The 18,894-nt window shown below is 44.7% G+C and overlaps 3 protein-coding genes across 4 annotated transcripts in view; 2 read left to right on the top strand and 1 right to left on the bottom strand.

The window, feature by feature from the left end:
* Positions 1-1,858: 1,858 nt before the first annotated feature.
* On the top strand, positions 1,859-7,041 carry C17H22orf39 (chromosome 17 C22orf39 homolog). The gene is made up of 3 exons (XM_087880230.1): positions 1,859-2,052; positions 4,333-4,500; positions 6,637-7,041. Exons 1-3 carry the CDS (start codon positions 2,026-2,028, stop codon positions 6,760-6,762), a joined length of 321 nt encoding a protein of 106 aa, XP_087736356.1. The 5' UTR covers positions 1,859-2,025; the 3' UTR covers positions 6,763-7,041.
* Positions 7,042-8,262: 1,221 nt separating this feature from the next.
* MRPL40 (mitochondrial ribosomal protein L40) lies at positions 8,263-13,962 on the bottom strand. Its single transcript, XM_087880231.1, has 4 exons — positions 13,817-13,962; positions 12,275-12,358; positions 10,950-11,108; positions 8,263-9,886 (listed from the first exon to the last, which is right to left on the bottom strand). Exons 1-4 carry the CDS (start codon positions 13,873-13,875, stop codon positions 9,577-9,579), a joined length of 612 nt encoding a protein of 203 aa, XP_087736357.1. The 5' UTR covers positions 13,876-13,962; the 3' UTR covers positions 8,263-9,576.
* A 2,547-nt stretch (positions 13,963-16,509) lies between these two features.
* The window catches only part of HIRA (histone cell cycle regulator), a 40,031-nt gene continuing 37,646 nt past the window's right edge, over positions 16,510-18,894 (top strand). Inside the window, exon 1 of one of the 2 annotated variants that reach the window (XM_087880225.1) lies at positions 16,510-17,147. In XM_087880225.1, the coding sequence (XP_087736351.1) occupies positions 17,111-17,147 (37 nt within the window). In that variant the 5' untranslated portion in view covers positions 16,510-17,110. The remainder of the gene's footprint in view (positions 17,148-18,894) is intronic. The other variant, XM_087880226.1, reaches the window with a different exon arrangement.

Here is an 18,894-nt window from a genome sequence, read left to right as displayed (position 1 = left end):
TCTGGCAAGACTGTTTGTATTCCTGCTACTCCGCATTGATAATTTGAACAGAAAATGAAAATGGGCTTCTGAAGACATTTCAGTTTTGAGAGCAAAGCCCCCATTCCCTTCCAGCACTGATGATGTTACTTAGTTGGGTAAAGAGATGTCTGCAGGAAAACAAGCAAGTTTAGTGCACCAAGGACACAACAGTCCTCCTCCTCCTCCTCCTCCTCCTCCTCCTCCTCCTCCTCCTCCCATCCTATCCCATCCCATCCCAAGCACTGATGTTGTTACTTAGTTGGGTAGATATCTGCAGGAAAACAAGCAAGTTCAGAGCACCAAGGACTCAACAGTCCTTCTCCTCCTCCTCCTCCTTCTTCTTTTCCTTCTCCTTCTCCCATCCATCCCATCCAGCACTGATGTTGTTAGCTAGTTGGGTAAGGAGATTTCTGCAGGAAAACAACAAAGTTCAGAGAGCACCGAGGACCGTTCATTATCTTTTGTCAAATTGCTTTGCTTTAAAGAGAGCGAGGGTATGAATTGCGAATAACGCACTGGCCCAAATCATTAAAAAATGCAATAACTTTTTTTAAACTTGTGAGTTCCAATGAGAGCCTCCTGCTCCCACCCTACAACTACAGTTCTCAAACATCCACAAGGCTTATACTGCTCCAAAACGATCAGACTGGCGAAATTACATCACTGATTTGTATTCTGCCTCTCATTGTTTTAAAAGTTGATTTAAACACCATATATATGTGTGTGTGTGTGTGTGTGTATATATGTATATATACAGTAGTGGGATTCAAATAATTTAACAACCAGTTCTCTGCCCTAATGATTTCTTCCAACAACCAGTTCACCAAACTGTTCAGGAAGTTAACAACCGGTTCTCCCAAAGTGATGCGAACTGGTTGAATCCCACCACTGTATGTATATATATATATATATATATATATATATATATATATGAGTCACATCCACTCGATTCTGGGCTTTTTTCTTCTGGCAGCCTAGGCAGCCTAGGGCAGCATAAGGCCTGCTGGCTGCCAGAAGAAAAAAATCCCAGAATCGAGGTTCTGGAGAACCGGTAGCGGAAATTTTGAGTAGTTCAGAGAACCGGTAGTAAATATTCTGACTGCCCCCCTCCCCCATCTATTCTCTGCCTCCCGAGTCCCAGCTGATCGGGAGGAAATGGGGATTTTGCAGTATCCCTCGAGTGGGGTGGGAATGGGGATTTTGCAGTATCCGTCCCCTGGAGTGGGGAGGGAATGGGGATTTTGCAGTATCCGTCCCCTGGAGTGGGGAGGGAATGGGGATTTTGCAGTAGCCTTCCCCTGGAGTGGGGAGGGAATGGGGATTTTGCAGTAGCCTTCCCCTGGAGTGGGGAGGGAATGGGGATTTTACAGTATCCTTCCTCTGGAGTGGGGTGGGAATGGAGATTTTACAGTATCCTTCCCCTGCCACACCCACCAAGCCACACCCACAGAACCGGTAGTAAAAAAAATTTTGAAACCCACCACTAATATACATACATATACATACATATATACATACATACACACACACACACACACATATACACACACACGTATATATAGCGTTTAAAGCTTCGACTTTTAAAACAATGAAAGGCGGAATACAAATCAGTAATCTAATATATATATTACATTATATATATTACATTACACACACACACACACACATATATATATATATTTGTCTATGTAAGTTTTATATATATATCCCACACAAGGAGGAACTTTTCCTTTACGCCTGGGAACCGGACGTGATGTGTATTCGCTGCGGACTGTAGCTCTTGAGTTTCCCCACCCCCAGCCTCGACCCGCCTATCCGCTTTTCCAATTACAACCAGAGAACCGGAAGAGATGACTGCGCGTTATTGACCGTAGCCCTTAGGGGTCCCTGGTAAAGTTCCAAACGGCGCTTTGCCCCGCCCATTGGGACAAAGGTGGGCGGGGACGGTCGGCCAGAAGCTCCGCCCCTCCCAGGTCGTTCTCCCAGCGGAAAGGAGACCACGCGATGGCCGCTGAAGGGAAATCTTGGCAGGTGAGCTTTCCCGGGTCACAATTAACCCCATAATCGTGACTAATAATGGAAAAAGCGGCCATTGGGTGGGTCCTTCCTTGAGCCAGCAGGAAGGGAAAAGCCTTTCCCGCGTGTGTGTTTGTGCCTGTGGGTGGGTGAAGCGCGCAGGTTGTGCGAATGCAGGACACGGGTGTTTGCAGGTCGTGTGAATGCAGCCCGATGTTGACTTTCTCCAGGATAGAGCAGTCTTTCCAACTCCTCTGATGCTCTTAAGGAACTCCAGAACTGGAAATGTATTTTTTTTTAGAGTAACCATTATTTTGCACAATAATCACGAATTATTAATATTTTACATTCTGCATTTCAGCCTAAATGTATGTGCTGCATCATGGTTTTTATTATGTTTTGTATCCTACATTTAAAATAAAATTATATGTGGGCGGGGGGGGGGGTGCATCAGGTGTGACGGATGGCATATAAGTTTCATTAAGTAAATGTTAATTTATATTTACTGATATTAATACGTACATTACGTATTGTATGTCATATAGAGTGTATATTACACGTGTGTATTTACATAGCTAGAACACGTTCTAAAGACATAACATCGATTGCTGTTGTGATAATAGCATAATAGATAATAATATATAAATAATTCCTTAAAATTGTATGCCGCCGCCTGCCTCTGAACTGACTCTGGGTGACACAACAAATAAATAAATAAATGTCAATAAATAAAGCAGGAAAGCCTAGAGAAAAATAAGAATAGGGTGAGACCAGTGAGTGCAACCTGAACGGGTAAAAATTGAAGGCAAGAAAAAGCGAGAAAGTTAGAAAGCAAAAATGAAGAACGCACCTTAGATTTAGCCATCATATGCACGTTGCAGAATTTACTTTGTGGGCCCTGTTTGAGTTTTCTTCTGATCGGGGTGAATCTCAGATTGTGGGTCGTTCAGCACAATTGCAAACAATGCCGATGAACAGCTGCTTGTACAGGTAATCCTCCGCTTACGGCCACAATGGAGCCCAAACGTTTCTGTCGCTAAGCGAAACATTGGTTAAGTGACTTTTTGTAATCTTTTACGACCTTTCTTGCCACGGTTGTTAAAGGAATCCCTGAGGTTGTTAAGTTAGTAACACGGTTAAATGGATCTGGCTTGTCAAAAGGTCGCCGAAGGGGAATCATGCGACTCCGGGATAACGCAACCGTCATAAATATGAATCAGTTGCTGAGCATCTGAATTTTGATGATGTGACCATAGGGAGATGCTGCCAAGGGTCTTGTGTGAAAAACAGTCGTCACTTTTTGTAGTGCCGTTGTAAGTCAAGGACTACCTGTATATTTCCCTCCCCCACATCCCCTTTTACAACTTGAGAAACTAGGGAGGGTCCCTTCTGAGCCTCTTGCCCCACCCACTGTCCAGCTGTGGGGTATGCGTTCCCTTACTGGCCTCTCTTCTCTCTGTCTCCCAAAGTCTTTCCCACATACCATTTACAGCCTTCTCCTTTACAGCCAAAGAAACTAGGGAGGGTCCCTTCTGATTTTCTTGCTCCACCCATTGTCCAGCTCTGGGCTATGCCGTCTCCTATTAGACTGCTCCCTAGGCAGCCTCTCCTCTCCTTTTCTGCCCCAACTCCCAAGGTCTTTCCCACATACCATTATAGCTGCCTCCTTTACAGCCTGAGAAACTAGGGAGGGTCCCTTCTTGAGTCTCTTTCTCCATCCATTAGGAAGCTGAGGCCTATGCTGTTCATTATCTAAACATTCCCTAGGCAGCATCTCATCTCCCTGTCTCCCAAGGTTTTTCCCAAATAGCATTACAGCCATATCCTTTACATCCCAAGAAACTAGGGAGGGTCACTTTTGAGTCTCTTGTCTTATTCATTGTCCAGCTGCTGGATAAGCAGTCCCTTATCTGACCGTTCCCTTGGCAGCATCTCTTCCCCCTATCTCCCAAAGTCCTTCCCACATACCATTTACAGTCCTCTCCTTTACAGTCAAAGAAACTAGCGAGGGTCCCTTCTGATTCTATTGCTCCACCCATTATGCAGCTCTGGGCAATGCCATCTCTTATTAGACTGCTCCCTAGGCAGCTTCTCCTCTCCTTTTCTGCCCCAACTCCCAAGGTTTTCCCACCTACCATTATAGCTGCCTCCTTTATATCCCGAGAAACTAGGGAGGATCCCTTCTTGAGTCTCTCTCTCCACCCATTAGGAAGCTGAGGGCTATGCTGTCCATTATCTAATCATTCCCTAGGCAGCATCTCATCTCCCGGTGTGTTTGTGCTTTGTGTCCGACAGCCACCCCGAGCCTGTACAGATTACTGGTCTGAATGGAAGCTGTGCCGGAGTATCCGTAATCTATACCATCATTATTACACTTACGGGGAGACGCCATCTTGTGCGCAGTGGAAAAAGGATTACAAAAATTGCAAAGAATGGGAGAGAAGCAAAAGCGCGGCGGCCAAGGTACAGTATGGAGTCCGGCGAGGGATCTGGAAGATGAAAGTTACAGAAGTATAATTTTACTCCTGCGTTTATTCATCATTTCGTACAGTGGTTTTTTCAAATAATTCACTGCTCTGGGGTTTTCTTTATTTATTTATTTGTCATATTTCTATGCCCCCCCACTCTCCGAGGACTCTGGGCGGCTTACACCAAAGACAGTATACTAAAGAGCATATTGCCCCCCAACAATCTGGGTCCTCATTTTACCCACCTCGGAAGGATGGAAGGCTGAGTCATCCTTGAGCCGGTGAGATTTGATCCGCTGATCTGCTGAACTAGCAGTCAGCTGAAGTAGCTGCAGTACTGCACCCTAACCAGTGCGCCACCTCGGTTTTGTATTTTCATAGCCCATTTTAGGTGTGGTTTCTGTGAATTTTATGCACTAGGCTGCGTTTTGCTACGCCATACGAAATAAATAAAAAAATAAAAAAAAAATAGAACAGAAAGAGACATTTCTTTACCTCATGAATTGGTTGATTAGCGGCAGGAACGGCTAAATTTTCCCTCCCCCTCTTCCATTCAGTTGTGTCCAACTGCAGTTTTCTTGGTAAGGTTTTTCAGCAGTGGTTTCCATTGCTTCCTTTCCGGGGCTGAGAAAGAGGGACTGGCCCAAGCCCAAGCCAGATTAGAACTCGGGGTCGCCCGGTTTTGAGCCTGGTGACTTAACCACTACACCAAACTGGCTTTATGTAATTATACCATGTTTCCCCAAAAATAAGACCCTGTCTTATATTTTTTGAACCCCAAAATAAGTGCTTGGCCTTATTTTTGGGAAGGTCTTAATATTTTGGGGCGCGTGGAGCAAGATGGGGCTTCTCTTGCCGTCTTCCCTGATTTCCAGCTCTGGGTTTAAATATTTTTGGGGAGGGCTTACTTTTGGGGGGGAGGCTTACTTTAGCGCATGTGCTCAAAAGCCCAATTGGGCTTATTATCAGGGGATGTCTTATTTTCGGGGAAACAGGGTAGAACCCTTTGCAAAACAACCAAAAATGTTGTTTTCTATAAAGAGATATTGTAGATGTGACCCAAAGTTGATTTTATCAATCAAGAGAGCAACAGCACTTAGACTTATATACCGCTTCACAGTGCTTCCCAGCCCTCTCTTAAGCGGTTTACGGAGTCAGCCTCTTGCCCGTAAGAATCTGGGTCCTCATTTTATCGACCTCGGAAGGATGGAAGGCTGAGTCAACCTTGAACCAGTCAGAATAGAATAGAATTCTTTATTGGCCAAGTGTGATTGGACCCACAAGGAATTTGTCTTGGTGCTTAGGCTCTCGGTGTACATAAAAGATACATTCGTCAAGAATCATAAGGTACAACACTCAATGATAGTCATAGGGAACAAGTAAGCAATCAAATCATATTGGGAAACAGTCAATATAAAACTTAAGGATACCAGCAACAAGGTTACAGTCGTACAGTCATAAGTGGGAGGAGATGGGTGATAGGAACGATGAGAAGATTAATAGTAATGCAGACTTAGTGAATAGTTTGACAGTGCTGAGGGAATTATTTGTTTAGCAGAGTGGTGGCGTTTGGGGAAAAAACTGTCCTTGTGTCTAGTTGTTCTGGTGTGCAGTGCTCTATAGCGTCGTTTTGAGGAATTGAAACAGTTTATGTCCAGGATGCGAGGAATCGAACTCCTGGCTGTGGGCAGAATTAGCCTGCAAATACTGCATTCTAACTACTGTGCACAATGGATGGATGGATGGAAGGAAGGAAGGGAAGGGAAGAAGGAAAGGAAAGGAAAGGAAAGAAGGAAAGGAAAGGAAAGGAAAGGAAAGGAAAGGAAAGGAAAGGAAAGAAGGAAAGGAAAGGAAAGGAAAGGAAAGGAAGGAGCTCATGTTTGTAATGAGTAGTCTTTGGTGCTCCCTGAACTTGGTTCTTTTCTGGCAGACGTTTCATTACCAAACTAGGTATCACCATCAGTGCTAGCAGGGAGTGGGGTTTGCTACTGATGATGTTGCCCGTTTGGCTCACGAAGCCAAACAAGAAGCCAACCAAGCTCAGAGAGCACCAAGGACCCTACAGACTCTGAAAAGCACGGTGTGTACCGAGTCTTGGGATATTATTAATAAGAGCTTTGATCCGTTGCAGGAAGAGCTGTGTAACAGCGAGCTTGAACGGATGGCCAAGAAACAGAAACATTCCCCAGTATGGAAGATGAGAAAAAGCCCTCCACCTGAATGGAATTCACCCATTGAGGAAGAAAACTTCAAATGATGAAGCTCTCCAAATATCCTAGTGGGACCTCTTTAATCCTGAATATAGGGATTTTCCTGTCATAAATCTGTGCTCCCACCTGGCTAAACTTGGGTTTAAGTGTGTCAGATTTATTTTTTTCTGTAAATAGCTGCTCTGAATTCTTCTCCTAAGTCAGGGCGAAGTTTCAAAGGACGATCGTTGCAAAGGATATGTTTTGCTGTTTACAAGTTCTGCCTTTGTTGCAAATTAGCTATAAAAATATCTCTACTGGGTAATAAAGGGACAACTGAAAAATTCTTTTATTTGTATGCAACCTTCAGGTCTGGTTTAAGAGTAGTGTGGTGGCCTAGAGGTGGCGCTCTCGCCTTACAATCAGGAGGCTGTGAGTTCGATCCTAGATAAAGGCAGATATTTCTCTCTCTGGGCACAGTGAGAATATATCTGCTGAATATAACTCTGCATTGGAGACAGGAAAGGCATCTGGCCAGTAAACACTCTCAGCTCCATTCAGTTGCTGAGACTCTATCCTGCAAGGCATTATGGGGTTGTTAAAAGAGGATGATGATTCAAGTCCGTCTTAAAGCATCCTTTACAAACCACAGGGTTGTTTATATAAACCTAAAAAGGTAAAGGTTCCCCTCGCACATATGTGCTAGTCGTTCCTGACTCTAGGGGGCGGTGCTCACCTCCGTTTCAAAGCCGAAGAGCCAGCGCTGTCCGAAGACGTCTCCGTGGTCATGTGGTCGGCATGACTCAACGCCAAAGGCACACGGAACGCTGTTCCCTTCCCACCAAAGGTGGTCCCTGTTTTTCTACTTGCATTTTTTACATGCTTTCCAACTGCTAGGTTGGCAGAAGCTGGGACAAGTCACGGGAGCTCTCACCGTTACGCAGCACTAGGGATTCGAACCGCTGAACTGCCGACCTTTCGATCGACAAGCTTAGCGTCTTAACCACTGAGCCACTGCGTCCCTACTAATAAACCTAATAACCCTCCCCCCAAAAACCAATACATTATGGCTTAACAGGATGTGTGAACTCAGCAAGAAGCTGGATGTTTGGAGAACTGGCAATTCTGTTCTGTTCAACTCCACGGTCCAGATGTACAGGTAGTCCTCGACTTATAACAGTTCATTTAGTGACCAAAGTTACATTGGCACTGAAAAAAGTGACTTAGGACTGACTATTTTTCAGACTCAGGAATGTTGCGGCATCCCCATTCCCCATGGTCATGTGATCAAAATTTGGATGCTTGGCAACTGGCATGGATTTATGTCTGTTGCAGAATCTCCTTTAGTGACCATCTAACAAGCAAAGTCAATGGAGAAGCCAGCTTCCCTTAACAACCCTGTTACTAGCTTAACAAACCGCAGCAATTACCTAACGACAGTATTAAAATGGGGCAAAACTCACTTAACGACTCTTGGCAATGGAAATTTTGGGCTGAATTGTGGTCATACGTCGAGGACTACCCTGTATAAAATAGCTTTTCATCAGCACTCTGTCGGGCAAAACTACTTTAAACGATTGGCAAGTATAATTTATTCAACTTCCAGAAGAGTAGCAAAAAGTGGAATTTCTACAAAACGCTGATCAATACATTAATTGCACCTTTAATATAGAATAGAATAGAATAAGAGTTGGAAGGGACCATGGAGGTCTTCTAATCCAACCCCCTGCTTAGGCAGGAAACCCTACACCAGACAAATGGTTATCCAACATCTTAAAAACTTCCAGTGTTGGGGCATTCACAACTTCTGGTGGCAAGTTGTTCCACTGATTAATTGTTCTAACTGTCAGGAAATTTCTCCTTAGTTCTAGGTTGCTTCTCTCCTTGATTAGTTTCCACCCGTTGCTTCTTGTCCTGCCCTCAGGTGCTTTGGAGAATAGCTTGAGTCCTTGAGCCCCTGAGATATTGGAACACTGTTATCATGTCTCCCCTATCTTAATCTTAATATTTTAAAAATGTTAATATTTTAAGAATCTTAATATCTTAAGAATCAGCTCAGACTAGTTAGGATGGGGCTTCGGATGCATTGCATTTTCAATCTCCCAAGAAAATTAATCTTTTCCAATTGGCTCATAGGTATCTCACAAGATTTTATTTATTGAATATATGTGTGTGGCCACCGAAACATTGGAGCATGTAGGACATTAAACTATTTTAAAGAGTCAGCATTCAAAGCTTTTCCCCCTGACTCTTATATGATCTACCGTATTTTTCGGAGTATAACACGCTCCGGACTATAAGACGCACCTACCTTTTTTGGGGAGGAAAACAAGAAAAAAAATCTGCCTCTGCCTCCCAGCAATTTGCCTCCTTGCAGCAAACAGCCTGTTTCAGTTTCATTTTCAGCACAGGCTGATTAGCACAAGAAAAAAAAAAATCTGTCTCCCAGCAATTTGCCTCCTTGCAGCAAACAGCAAACAGAGGAGGCCCATGGAGACGGCATAGCAATCCCTGCAGCCTGAAACAGCTGATGGTCAGGAGACCGATTCAACCGACAATCAGCTGCTTGTGCTAATCAGCCTGTGCTGAAAATGAAACTTGCTGTTTGCTGTAAGGAGGCAAATTGCTAGGAGGCAGAGGCCAAAGGGTGGGGGCCAGCGGGTGGGCGGGGCTACATTCGGTGTATAAGACGCACCCAAATTTTCAACCTCTTGGTGGGGGAAAAGTGTGTCTTATACTCCGAAAAATATGGTATGTGTGTCAATGGTAAGTTTATCAAACAGCTACATTGGACTGGTGATTGAGATCTAAGCAATGGTCAGGTAGAACATAATGGAGCATGTTTATGCTTGCTGATGGTATTGCTTTTCCCACAACCCAAATCAGTAAGTATATGTTTTCGTGAGATCGTTGCATTTTCCTTCAGGGGCTTCGTACGTAGCCTGAGGGGGAGTGTGCAGGGGTTCTTCCCTGTCGAAAGGGAACAAGCCATCATCCCGCAGAATGGCTGCCTGATACAGCTCTTCCGACTCCAGGCGCAATTCCCTTAAAGCCTGTTCTTGAGCGGCGATGAGAGTTTTTATGGTGTCCATCTCGGCCTTGTCCTGTCGTTGCTTATAGGCGGCCCACTGTTTCAAAAGTTTAGCTCGTTTTTCGCTTTCTTCAAGGGAGGGCGGTATAAGTTCTCGGACCCTGTGAGCAAAACAGGTTGCAAATTTAAAAAAAAGTCACGTGGGAGATTTTTCTAAACCAAGGTTTTTTTTGTAGTTTCATATAGATTGTTGTTGTAGTCCATCGGCAGCCTGCGGAGCTGGCAGCAGAGTCAGACAGGGAGGAGGCTGGGGAGGAACATGGGGCAGTCCTGGAGTCTGGGGAAGGCTCAGACGAGGGCTCTGCGTCGGAGGCAGAGAGGGGGCCAGGGCCATCTGGGAGTTATGTGCTGACTCCGGAGCTTCCAGAGTCTGACGTCAGCAAGGCAGAGGAACAGGGGGACCCTATTCCCAGTGCGCGCATAAGCAGAGCTGCCAGAAAGCAAGAACAGTTAAGACAAAATGGGCGACTCGGGAGTAAGGCTTGGAAATGATTGGCCCCTCCCATAAGACATAAAGATGGAGCAAAGGGACATGAGCCTTTGCAGGAAGCAACTTTGTTCGTTCTGGTCGGTTTAAACTCTGAAGCTCCGTTTTGACTCTGTGCTCTGTTTGGCCTTGCAAAGCTAATTGGCAATTAGGTCTTTGGCAGTGTTTCAAGGGAGATAAAGGTGGGTGCTTATCAGCCTTATCCCGAAAGTCTGTGGCAGACTTCTGTCGGACTATTCACAAACTGCTTGGGACTCATTACGGGCTGTGAATGAACATAATTCACTGCCGTTGAAATAAAAAGAGGTTTTTGGGGACTAAGGGTGTGATTGTTACTATCTCATGAAGTCTTGGTCAGAACAGTTGTCCTCGACTTACAGCAATTTGTTTAGTCACCAAAGTTACAACGGCACTGAAAAAAGTGACTCATAATCAGTTGTCACACTTAATGACCGTTGCAGCGTCCCCGTGGGCACATGATCAAAATTCAGATGCCTGACAAAGTAACTCATATTTATGATGGTATACCCTCTGGGTTTCTCAATCTCAGCCACTTGGAGACGTGTGGACGTCAACTCTCCAAATTCCCCAGCCGGCACGAATGAACATGCTAAATAATTTTTTTTTAAATTGCGGTAACGATCCGCAGTGATCCCACCTGCCTGGTGTTCCATTACCTTTTTTCATCCATGAATCTGAACGGGATGATGAAGTCTTCAATAGGAACCAACTCTTGAGCTGCTCTTTCCAATTTTCTGATTTTCTTTTTCAGCCGTTCTCTTAGAGCGAAGTCCCTCTTCGGATCTATCCTTTTCTTCTTCCTTGGGGGCTCTGCTCTAATGGAGGGGGGGAATAAATAAAATATCAGTGGTCGCTTGAATTTTATAGGATGCTATTTCACCTTCTCAGGAGGACTTCAATGCAAAAAAAAGAAATCTCAAAATCACAGACGGTTGTAGCGTTGTGCAGTCCTGTGACTGATTTATAACATTTTTTTGCTATTTCATGGCCTTTTGGGCCAGTTTAATAGCAAAAAAAAAAAAAAATAATAACCATAGGAATGGATTCATTTAACAACTGGCACATTTACATTACAATCATAGTGTTTGCTTAACAACCACCACAAAATAATTGTAAAATTGAGTCGGTCACGTAAGACAGATTTCCAGGCTCCGTTATGGTCAGAAGTTGAGACTACACTTATACGTGTGGGTGTGGGTATTGGGATATATATGTGCTTACTCAAATGTAAATCCTATTGGATTCAGCAGCACTTTTTCCTGCATAAGCAAAAAATAAATTGCAGTCATATTAATTAGTTAGTTGAGTGTATTGGATAAATTTGAAATGTGAACTTGGAAAAGCAAGCCAAGTTCCTCACTCCAGAACATTTAATGGATTCTCCCAGTCAAATTACTTTTTTTAAAACACGTATATGAATTGTAAAGAGCCTGGCTGACCTCACTCCTAGGACTAAACCAAGAAAGCTATCACTTTTTTATCTAGGTTTCAACAGATGGCAAAACAGATGTGAAATGTTCAGAAATAATTAATATGATAAAGATTTAAATCACTACTCATCCAGGAATGATCTCGGCTCATTCACTGTCTACCAAAGTTAACCTTGTTCAGTTCTTGGATGATAAAATGAGAGAATGGAGAACCTAACCACAAGATTCCAACATTTCTCAGATAAGGTAAGGGAAAGAATAAATTTTATAGTACTTCCTATATTATAAGGTGGAAAGGATCAAATAAAATTTGATCCTAAATTTTTTAGTTTTTAATGGTTATTAATTGTTTAGTTTTAATCTGTTAATGGGTTTTAATTCGCATTGTTTTAATTCGGGCCAAAGTATATAATTCTTTTAATTAATTTTAAATTTTGTATTGTTATGTATTTTAGTTTTGGCTGTGCACCGCCCTGAGTCCACTAGGAGAAGGGCGGTATATAAATTGAATAAATAATAATAATAATAATAAAATTTGGGCTTTACTTTACCTCATGGGCAGAGCTGTTCTCAGTTCCAAGAGGGAAGACTGCCAGTGGTTCGCGCGAAGTTGTCCATTCCAGATTAACTGAGAACTAAAAGTATATATAATGTCAATCCAGGGTTGCAGACAAATTAGAAGGAAGGTGTCTGCCATCATGAGTTATTTGTAAAAGCAATAAGGGCAGGATACAAATGAATAGAAATAATAGATGGAACCTTATCAAGGAGAGATCAAACCTAGGACTAAAGAAATTTCCTGACACTTAGAACAATTAATCAATAAAACGACTTGCCTCCAGAAGTTGTGGATGCTCCATCACTGGAAGTTTTTTTTGAAGAAGAGACTGGACAGCCATTTGTCTGGAATAGGATAAGGTCTCCTGCTTGAGCAGGGGGAGTGGACTAGAAGACCTCCAAGGTCCCAACCTTATTCGATGTTCTATAAATTATGATAAATTTTGGATGAACCATCCCTGGATGTCTTTTAAGAGATTGGGCAGCCATTTTGTCTGAAATCGAATAGGGTCAACTGCTTGAGAAGGGGGTGGGGTGGGCTAGATGACCTCCAAGGTCCCATTCAACCTTATTCGATGTTCTATAAATTATGATAAATTTTGAATGACCCTGGACGTCTTTTAAGAGATTGGGCAGCCCTTTGTCTGAAATAAGAGTCCCTAGGGAGTTGGGTGGCATAGAAATTTGACAAACAAACAAACAAATAAATGGAATAGGGGTCAACTGCTTGAGCAGGGGTTTGGACTAGATGACCTCCAAGGTCCCATCCAACCTTATTCGATGTTCTATAAATTATGATAAATTTTGGATGACCCTGGACATCTTTTAAGAGATTGGGCAGCCCTTTGTCTGAAATAAAGAGTCCCTAGGGAGTTGGGCGGCATAGAAATGCGACAAACAAACAAACAAACAAACAAACAAACAAATAAATAAATAAATGGAATAGGGGTCAACTGCTTGAGCAGGGGGTTGGACTAGATGACCTCTAAGGTCCCATCCAACCTTATTCAATGTTCTATAAATTATGATAAATTTTGGATGACCCATCCTTGGATGTCTTTTAAGAGATTGGGCAGCCCTTTGTCTGAAATAAAGAGTCCCTAGGGAGTTGGGCGGCATAGAAATGTGACTAATAAATAAATAAATAAATAAATGGAATAGGGGTCAACTGCTTGAGAAGGGGGGTTGGACTAGATGACCTCCAAGGTCCCTTCCAACCTTATTCGATGTTCTATAAATTATGATAAATGGTGGGTGACCCACCACTGGAATTTTTTTTTAGAGAAGAGACTGAACAGCCCTTTGTCTGAAATGGAATAGGGATCAACTGCTTGAGCGGGGGGTTGGGCTAGATGACCTCCAAGGTCCCTTCCAACTGTTGTTATTCTTCTGCTGTATGGTAGGTTTTCGTGCGGGGCGTCCCCAAGGGCGAGGCTTGCTTCCCCTAAATCCACCCTAAGAATGCGCTGGTCGCCGCTGGAAACAGACGAAGGGGCGAAAAGACCCCCACCTAGGACCCCCTTTTGGCCGCCTACCGAAATAAAACGCCTCCCGTCCGGCTCCCGAGGAGGTTTAACGCACCACCAGCCCACATGGTTCCGTTCCTGATGGAGGACCGCTTCAGCGACGGACCGCAGTCCGACTCTGATTGCTGCTCTCCCGCTTCCGAAGGCTCGTCGGGAAGTTCCGGAAGAGCTGCGCGCGCAACTCTCTCTCTCTCTCTCTCTCTCTCTCTCTCTCTGTGTCTCAATTTGAAAGTTAATATTTATTATTTTGAATGTTTTCTCTCATTGATTTGTGGGTTGCAAGGTGAGATGGGTGGTGTAAATAAATCAATTAGAAAAGTATAAACAGAACATATAAACAACCAAAAAAATAAAAATAAAAACCTTTATGAATTTATAAAGCTGCCCAGAATTGGACTATGGTAAGATATAATTTATTGGGCGGCCAATAAATTATAATGAATGTTGTTTTTATTTTAATAATATTTGAACTGTGCTCGTGGACTACCTATATTATACATAATATTTATTTATTTATCTATCTATCTATCTATCTATCTATCTATTTATTTATTTATTTATTTATTTATTGGTTCGATTTATATGCCGTCCTTCTCCGGAGACTCGGGGCGGCTCACAATGCATTATAGCAATAGCCTTCATACTTTTGTATATACCTGCTGAGTAGGGCTTTCCCCCCTCCCCAGCGGTGTTCTTTTTTATACAAAGTCATCTTATTGCCCCCACAATCCGGGTCCTCATTTTACCTATCTCGAAAGGATGGAAGGCTGAGTCAACCTTGAGCCTGGTGAGATTTGAACTTGCAGTAATTGCAGGCAGCAATCGTGTTCAAAGAGGATGACATCTAACTGGTTGTGGGCTGTCCACGATGTGTCCACAGGTGGCTGGTAAGGCCTATACGAGCATACACACACACACACACACATATATATACATATACATATACATACACACACATATATATACACATATCTATCTATCTGTCTATCTATCTATCTATCTATCTATCTATCTATCTATCTATCTATCTATCTATCTAATATAGGTAGTCCATTAGCACAATTGAGCCCAACATTTCTGTTGTTATGTGGGATATTTGTTGAGTTTTGACTTTTCTTGCCACAGTTGTTAAGCGAATCACTGCAGTTAGTGACGCAATTGTTAAATGAATCGGGCTCCACCCTTGACTTTTCTTGTCAGAAGGTCGCAAAAGGGGATCACATGACCCCGAGATGCTTCAACGGTCATAAATATGAGCCAGCTGCCAGGAATCTGAATTTTGACCACGTAACCAAGGTGATGCGGTAACAGTCGTAAGTGTGAAAAAGTCATAAGTCATATTTTTCAGTGCCGTTGTAACTTCAAACGGTCACTAAATGAACTGTTATGAGTGGAGAACTACCTGAATGGTAAAATAGGTAAATACATTTTAATGTATTTTAAAATATATTTTAATAAAGTATATAAATACAATAGGAAAAATATATCAATAAATAATATTTGTATACCTTGAATATGTGTATATGGGGCTATATGCATAATGGTTCTCTTTTAAAGGGCTGAATGCAACAAAATTTCATTTTAATGTATGCTGATTAGTGTACATTTAAAGTGACAATAAAGTTTATATTCTACTCCTATTCTATTCTACTCTACTTCTAATCTTATTCTATTCTCTATTCTATTGAATTCTATTCTCTATTCTATTCTATTGAATTCTATTATATTCTATTTCTATTCTATTCTGTCCTATCCTATCCTAATCTTATTCCATTCTATGCTACGCTATGCTATTCTTATTCTATTCTACTTCTAATCTTATTCTATTCTTTATTCTATTGAATTGTATTTATTCTATTCTATTGAATTCTATTGAATTCTATTCTATTCTATTCTACTCTAATTCCATTTCATATTCTATGCTATGCTATGCTATGCTATGCTATGCTATGCTATTTTTACCTAATGTTGTATGGCTGGAGTATTATTGTTATCATTCTCGTCTTCTTTACTATAACCCCTTTTATTGGCATCAGAATTAAAATTATCATTACTCTGTTGCTTTGCATGTATACTGAGAGCTTCTGCACAGGACACAAATTCTTTGTGTGTCTAAATACACTTGGCTAAATAAAGTATTCCATTCTATGCCATGCCATGCCATGCCATGTTACTCCCCTTCCTTCTCTATTGTCTATTTTATCCTATCCTATTCTATCCTAATTTTATTCTATTCTACTCTACCCTATCCTATTCTAATATTATTCTAATCTTATTCTATCCTATCCTATCCTATCCTATCCTAATTCTATTCTATTCTATTCTATTCTATTCTATTCTATTCTATTCTATTCTATTCTATTCTATTCTATTTTCTATGTTCTATTCTATTCTATATTCTATTCTATATTCTATTCTATTCTATATTCTATATTTTATTCTATTCTATATTCTATTCTATATTCTATATTCTATTCTATATTCTATATTCTATATTCTAGTTCTATTCCTATTCCATTCTCCAAATCAATCAGGCCGGGGGACTTGCAAGGACACTCATGACGTCACCCCCCCTCTCGCTCTCTGCCTCGCTCCCCGTCGCCTCCCGCTGAACTACACCTCCCAGCATGCCTCAAGCCCCAGCCGCCATAGCCGAGGCTCCCGGGAGCTGTAGTTTCCCGCCGCCTGACAGGGCCGCCCCTCTTGTCTCTCCTCTCCTCCCAGCCCCCTCGCCTTAGCCATGCCGACCGCCCGGGCCTCTGAGCCGCCTCCGAGCCTCTTTCTACCCCGCCGCTTTCTTTTTCTCCGGGGACGCCGGGTTTCCCTGACGGTCTCGGCGTACCGGGGCCGTCGCCTTTCCCGGGTCCCTCCCGGGAAGCCCCCCGCCGCGCCACCCGGCCGGCCTCTCTGGGCGTCGTCCCTTGTTTCCCGCCGGGCCGCTTGGGTCGTTGCCCTCCGCTGACTTCCGGCGTTGCCGGGGAGCCGCCGGGAGCGGGGGATGCGGCCGGGTGGCGGCGGCTGCTGCTGCTGCTGGCGGGACGGGCGATGGCGAGGCGGCCCTGAGGGCCTCGAAGAGGAGAAGAAGAAGAAGGGAGGAAGAAGAGGAGGAGGAGGAGGAAGGCGGCGCTGAGGCGGCCGGCGGGGCCGGGGCTGAGGCCGCTGCCGCCGCCGCTGTCGTCGTCGCCTCCTCCTCCGCCCAGGGCAGCCTGAGCCGGGCCTCTCGACACGGAGCCGTTCGGTGGAGGGAAGAAGCAGGAGGAGAAGAAGAAGAAGAGGAGGAGGAGGAGGAGGAGGAGGAGGAAAATGAAGCTCCTGAAGCCGACCTGGGTCAACCACAACGGTGAGAGGAGCGTGTGCAGAGAGAGAGAGGGGGGGGGCCGGGGGGGAGACACCCCCCTCCCCCAGGCTCGTGGGATGGAAGGAGAAAAGTGGAGTGGGGGAGGGGGAGGAAAAAGTCCTCTGAGGGAGTGCAGAGGGCTCGGAAAGTGTCAGTCATTCTTTCCGTATTCAGTGGGGTGGGGGGGTTTTGAGGAGAAAGGGGGGAGTCCTCTGAGCGAGTGCAGAGTGCTGGGGGAGGGTCCTCTGCTTTATCCCCATGGGGAGGGGGGAAGGAGGGGGTCCTCTGGGCGAGTGCAGAGAGCTAGGAAAGTGTCAATGATTCCCATATTCAATGGGGGGGGGGTTTGAGGAGAAAGTGGGGGGGGAAGGAGGGGGTCCTCTGAGCCAGTGCAAGAGGGGCTAGGGAGGTGTCAATGGTTCCCATATTCCATTGGGAAGTGGGGGGGTCCTCTGGGCGAGTGCAAAGAGCTAGGAAAGTGTCAATGATTCCCATGTTCAGTGGGGTTTTCGAGGAGAAAGGGGGGGCAGTCCTCTGAGCGAGTGCAGAGTGCTGGGGGAGGGTCCTTGGCTTTATCTCCATGGGCGGGGTGGGGGGAGGAAAAAGTCCTCTGAGCCAGTGCAAGAGGGCTAGGGAGGTGTCAATGGTTCCCATATTCAGTGGGGTGGGGAGGGGTTTGAGGAGAAAGGGGGGGGAGTCCTCTGAGCGAGTGCAGAGTGCTGGGGGAGGGTCCTCGGCTTTATCCCCACGGGGAGGGGGGAAGGAGGGGGTCCTTTGAGCCAGTGCAAGAGGGGCTAGGGAGGTGTCAATGGTTCCTATATTCCATGGGGAGGGGGGGGGGTCCTCTGGGCGAGTGCAGAGAGCTAGGAAAGTGTCAATGATTCCCATGTTCAGTGGGGTGGGGGGGGGTTTGAGGAGAAATGGGGGGAGTCCTCTGAGCGAGTGCAGAGTGCTGGGAGAGGGTCCTCGGCTTTATCCCCATGGGGAGGGGGGAAGGAGGGGGTCCTCTGGGCGAGTGCAGAGAGCTAGGAAAGTGTCAATGATTCCCATATTCAATGGGGGGGGGTTTGAGGAGAAAGTGGGGGGGAAGAATGGGGGTCCTCTGAGCCAGTGCAGAGTGCTATGGGAGGGTCCTCAACTTTATCCCCACGGGCGGAGAGAGGTCGTCCGAGCGAGTATAGAGGACTAGGGAGGTGTCACTGTTTCCCATATTCAATGGGGGGGGGGTTGAGGAGAAAGTGGGGGGGGGAAGGATGGGGGTCCTCTGAGCCAGTGCAGAGTGCTGAGAAAGGGTCTTCGGCTTTATCCCCACAGGTGGGGTGGAGGGAAGGAGGGGGTCCTCTGAGCCAGTGCAGAGGGCTAGGGAAGTGTCAATGGTTCCCATATTCAATGGGGAGGCGGGTGGAGAGAGGGGGGGACCTCTGAGCACATGCAGAGGGCTAGGGGGAGACTCCAGTGCGAGACCCCTCCAGACTCGTGGGAGGGAAGGAGAAAAGTGTGTGGGGGGGAGTCCTCTGAGCCAGTGCAAGAGGTCTTCTAACTCTCTCTAAGTCTTGTAAGCGTGTGCAAAGTTTTCCATTCCTAAGGAAAATCAGAATAGGTGGCAGAGGGCAGTGTCTTTTGTTTACTAGCTGAAGTGCTGTAGCTCCTTACAGTTTTGACTCTCCTTTGTCCTGGGTTTTGATATCAGGACCTTGAAGCGCAGGAATAATACAGAAAACTTTTATAAAGAGTTTGCTGCATTTTTTAA

This window comes from Pantherophis guttatus, chromosome 17 (assembly GCF_059756535.1).
Source record: "Pantherophis guttatus breed Tessera chromosome 17, ASM5975653v1, whole genome shotgun sequence".
NCBI lineage: Eukaryota > Metazoa > Chordata > Lepidosauria > Squamata > Colubridae > Pantherophis > Pantherophis guttatus.
Note: the sequence above shows the minus strand (reverse complement) of the source record. Positions and strands in the feature narration are given on the sequence as shown.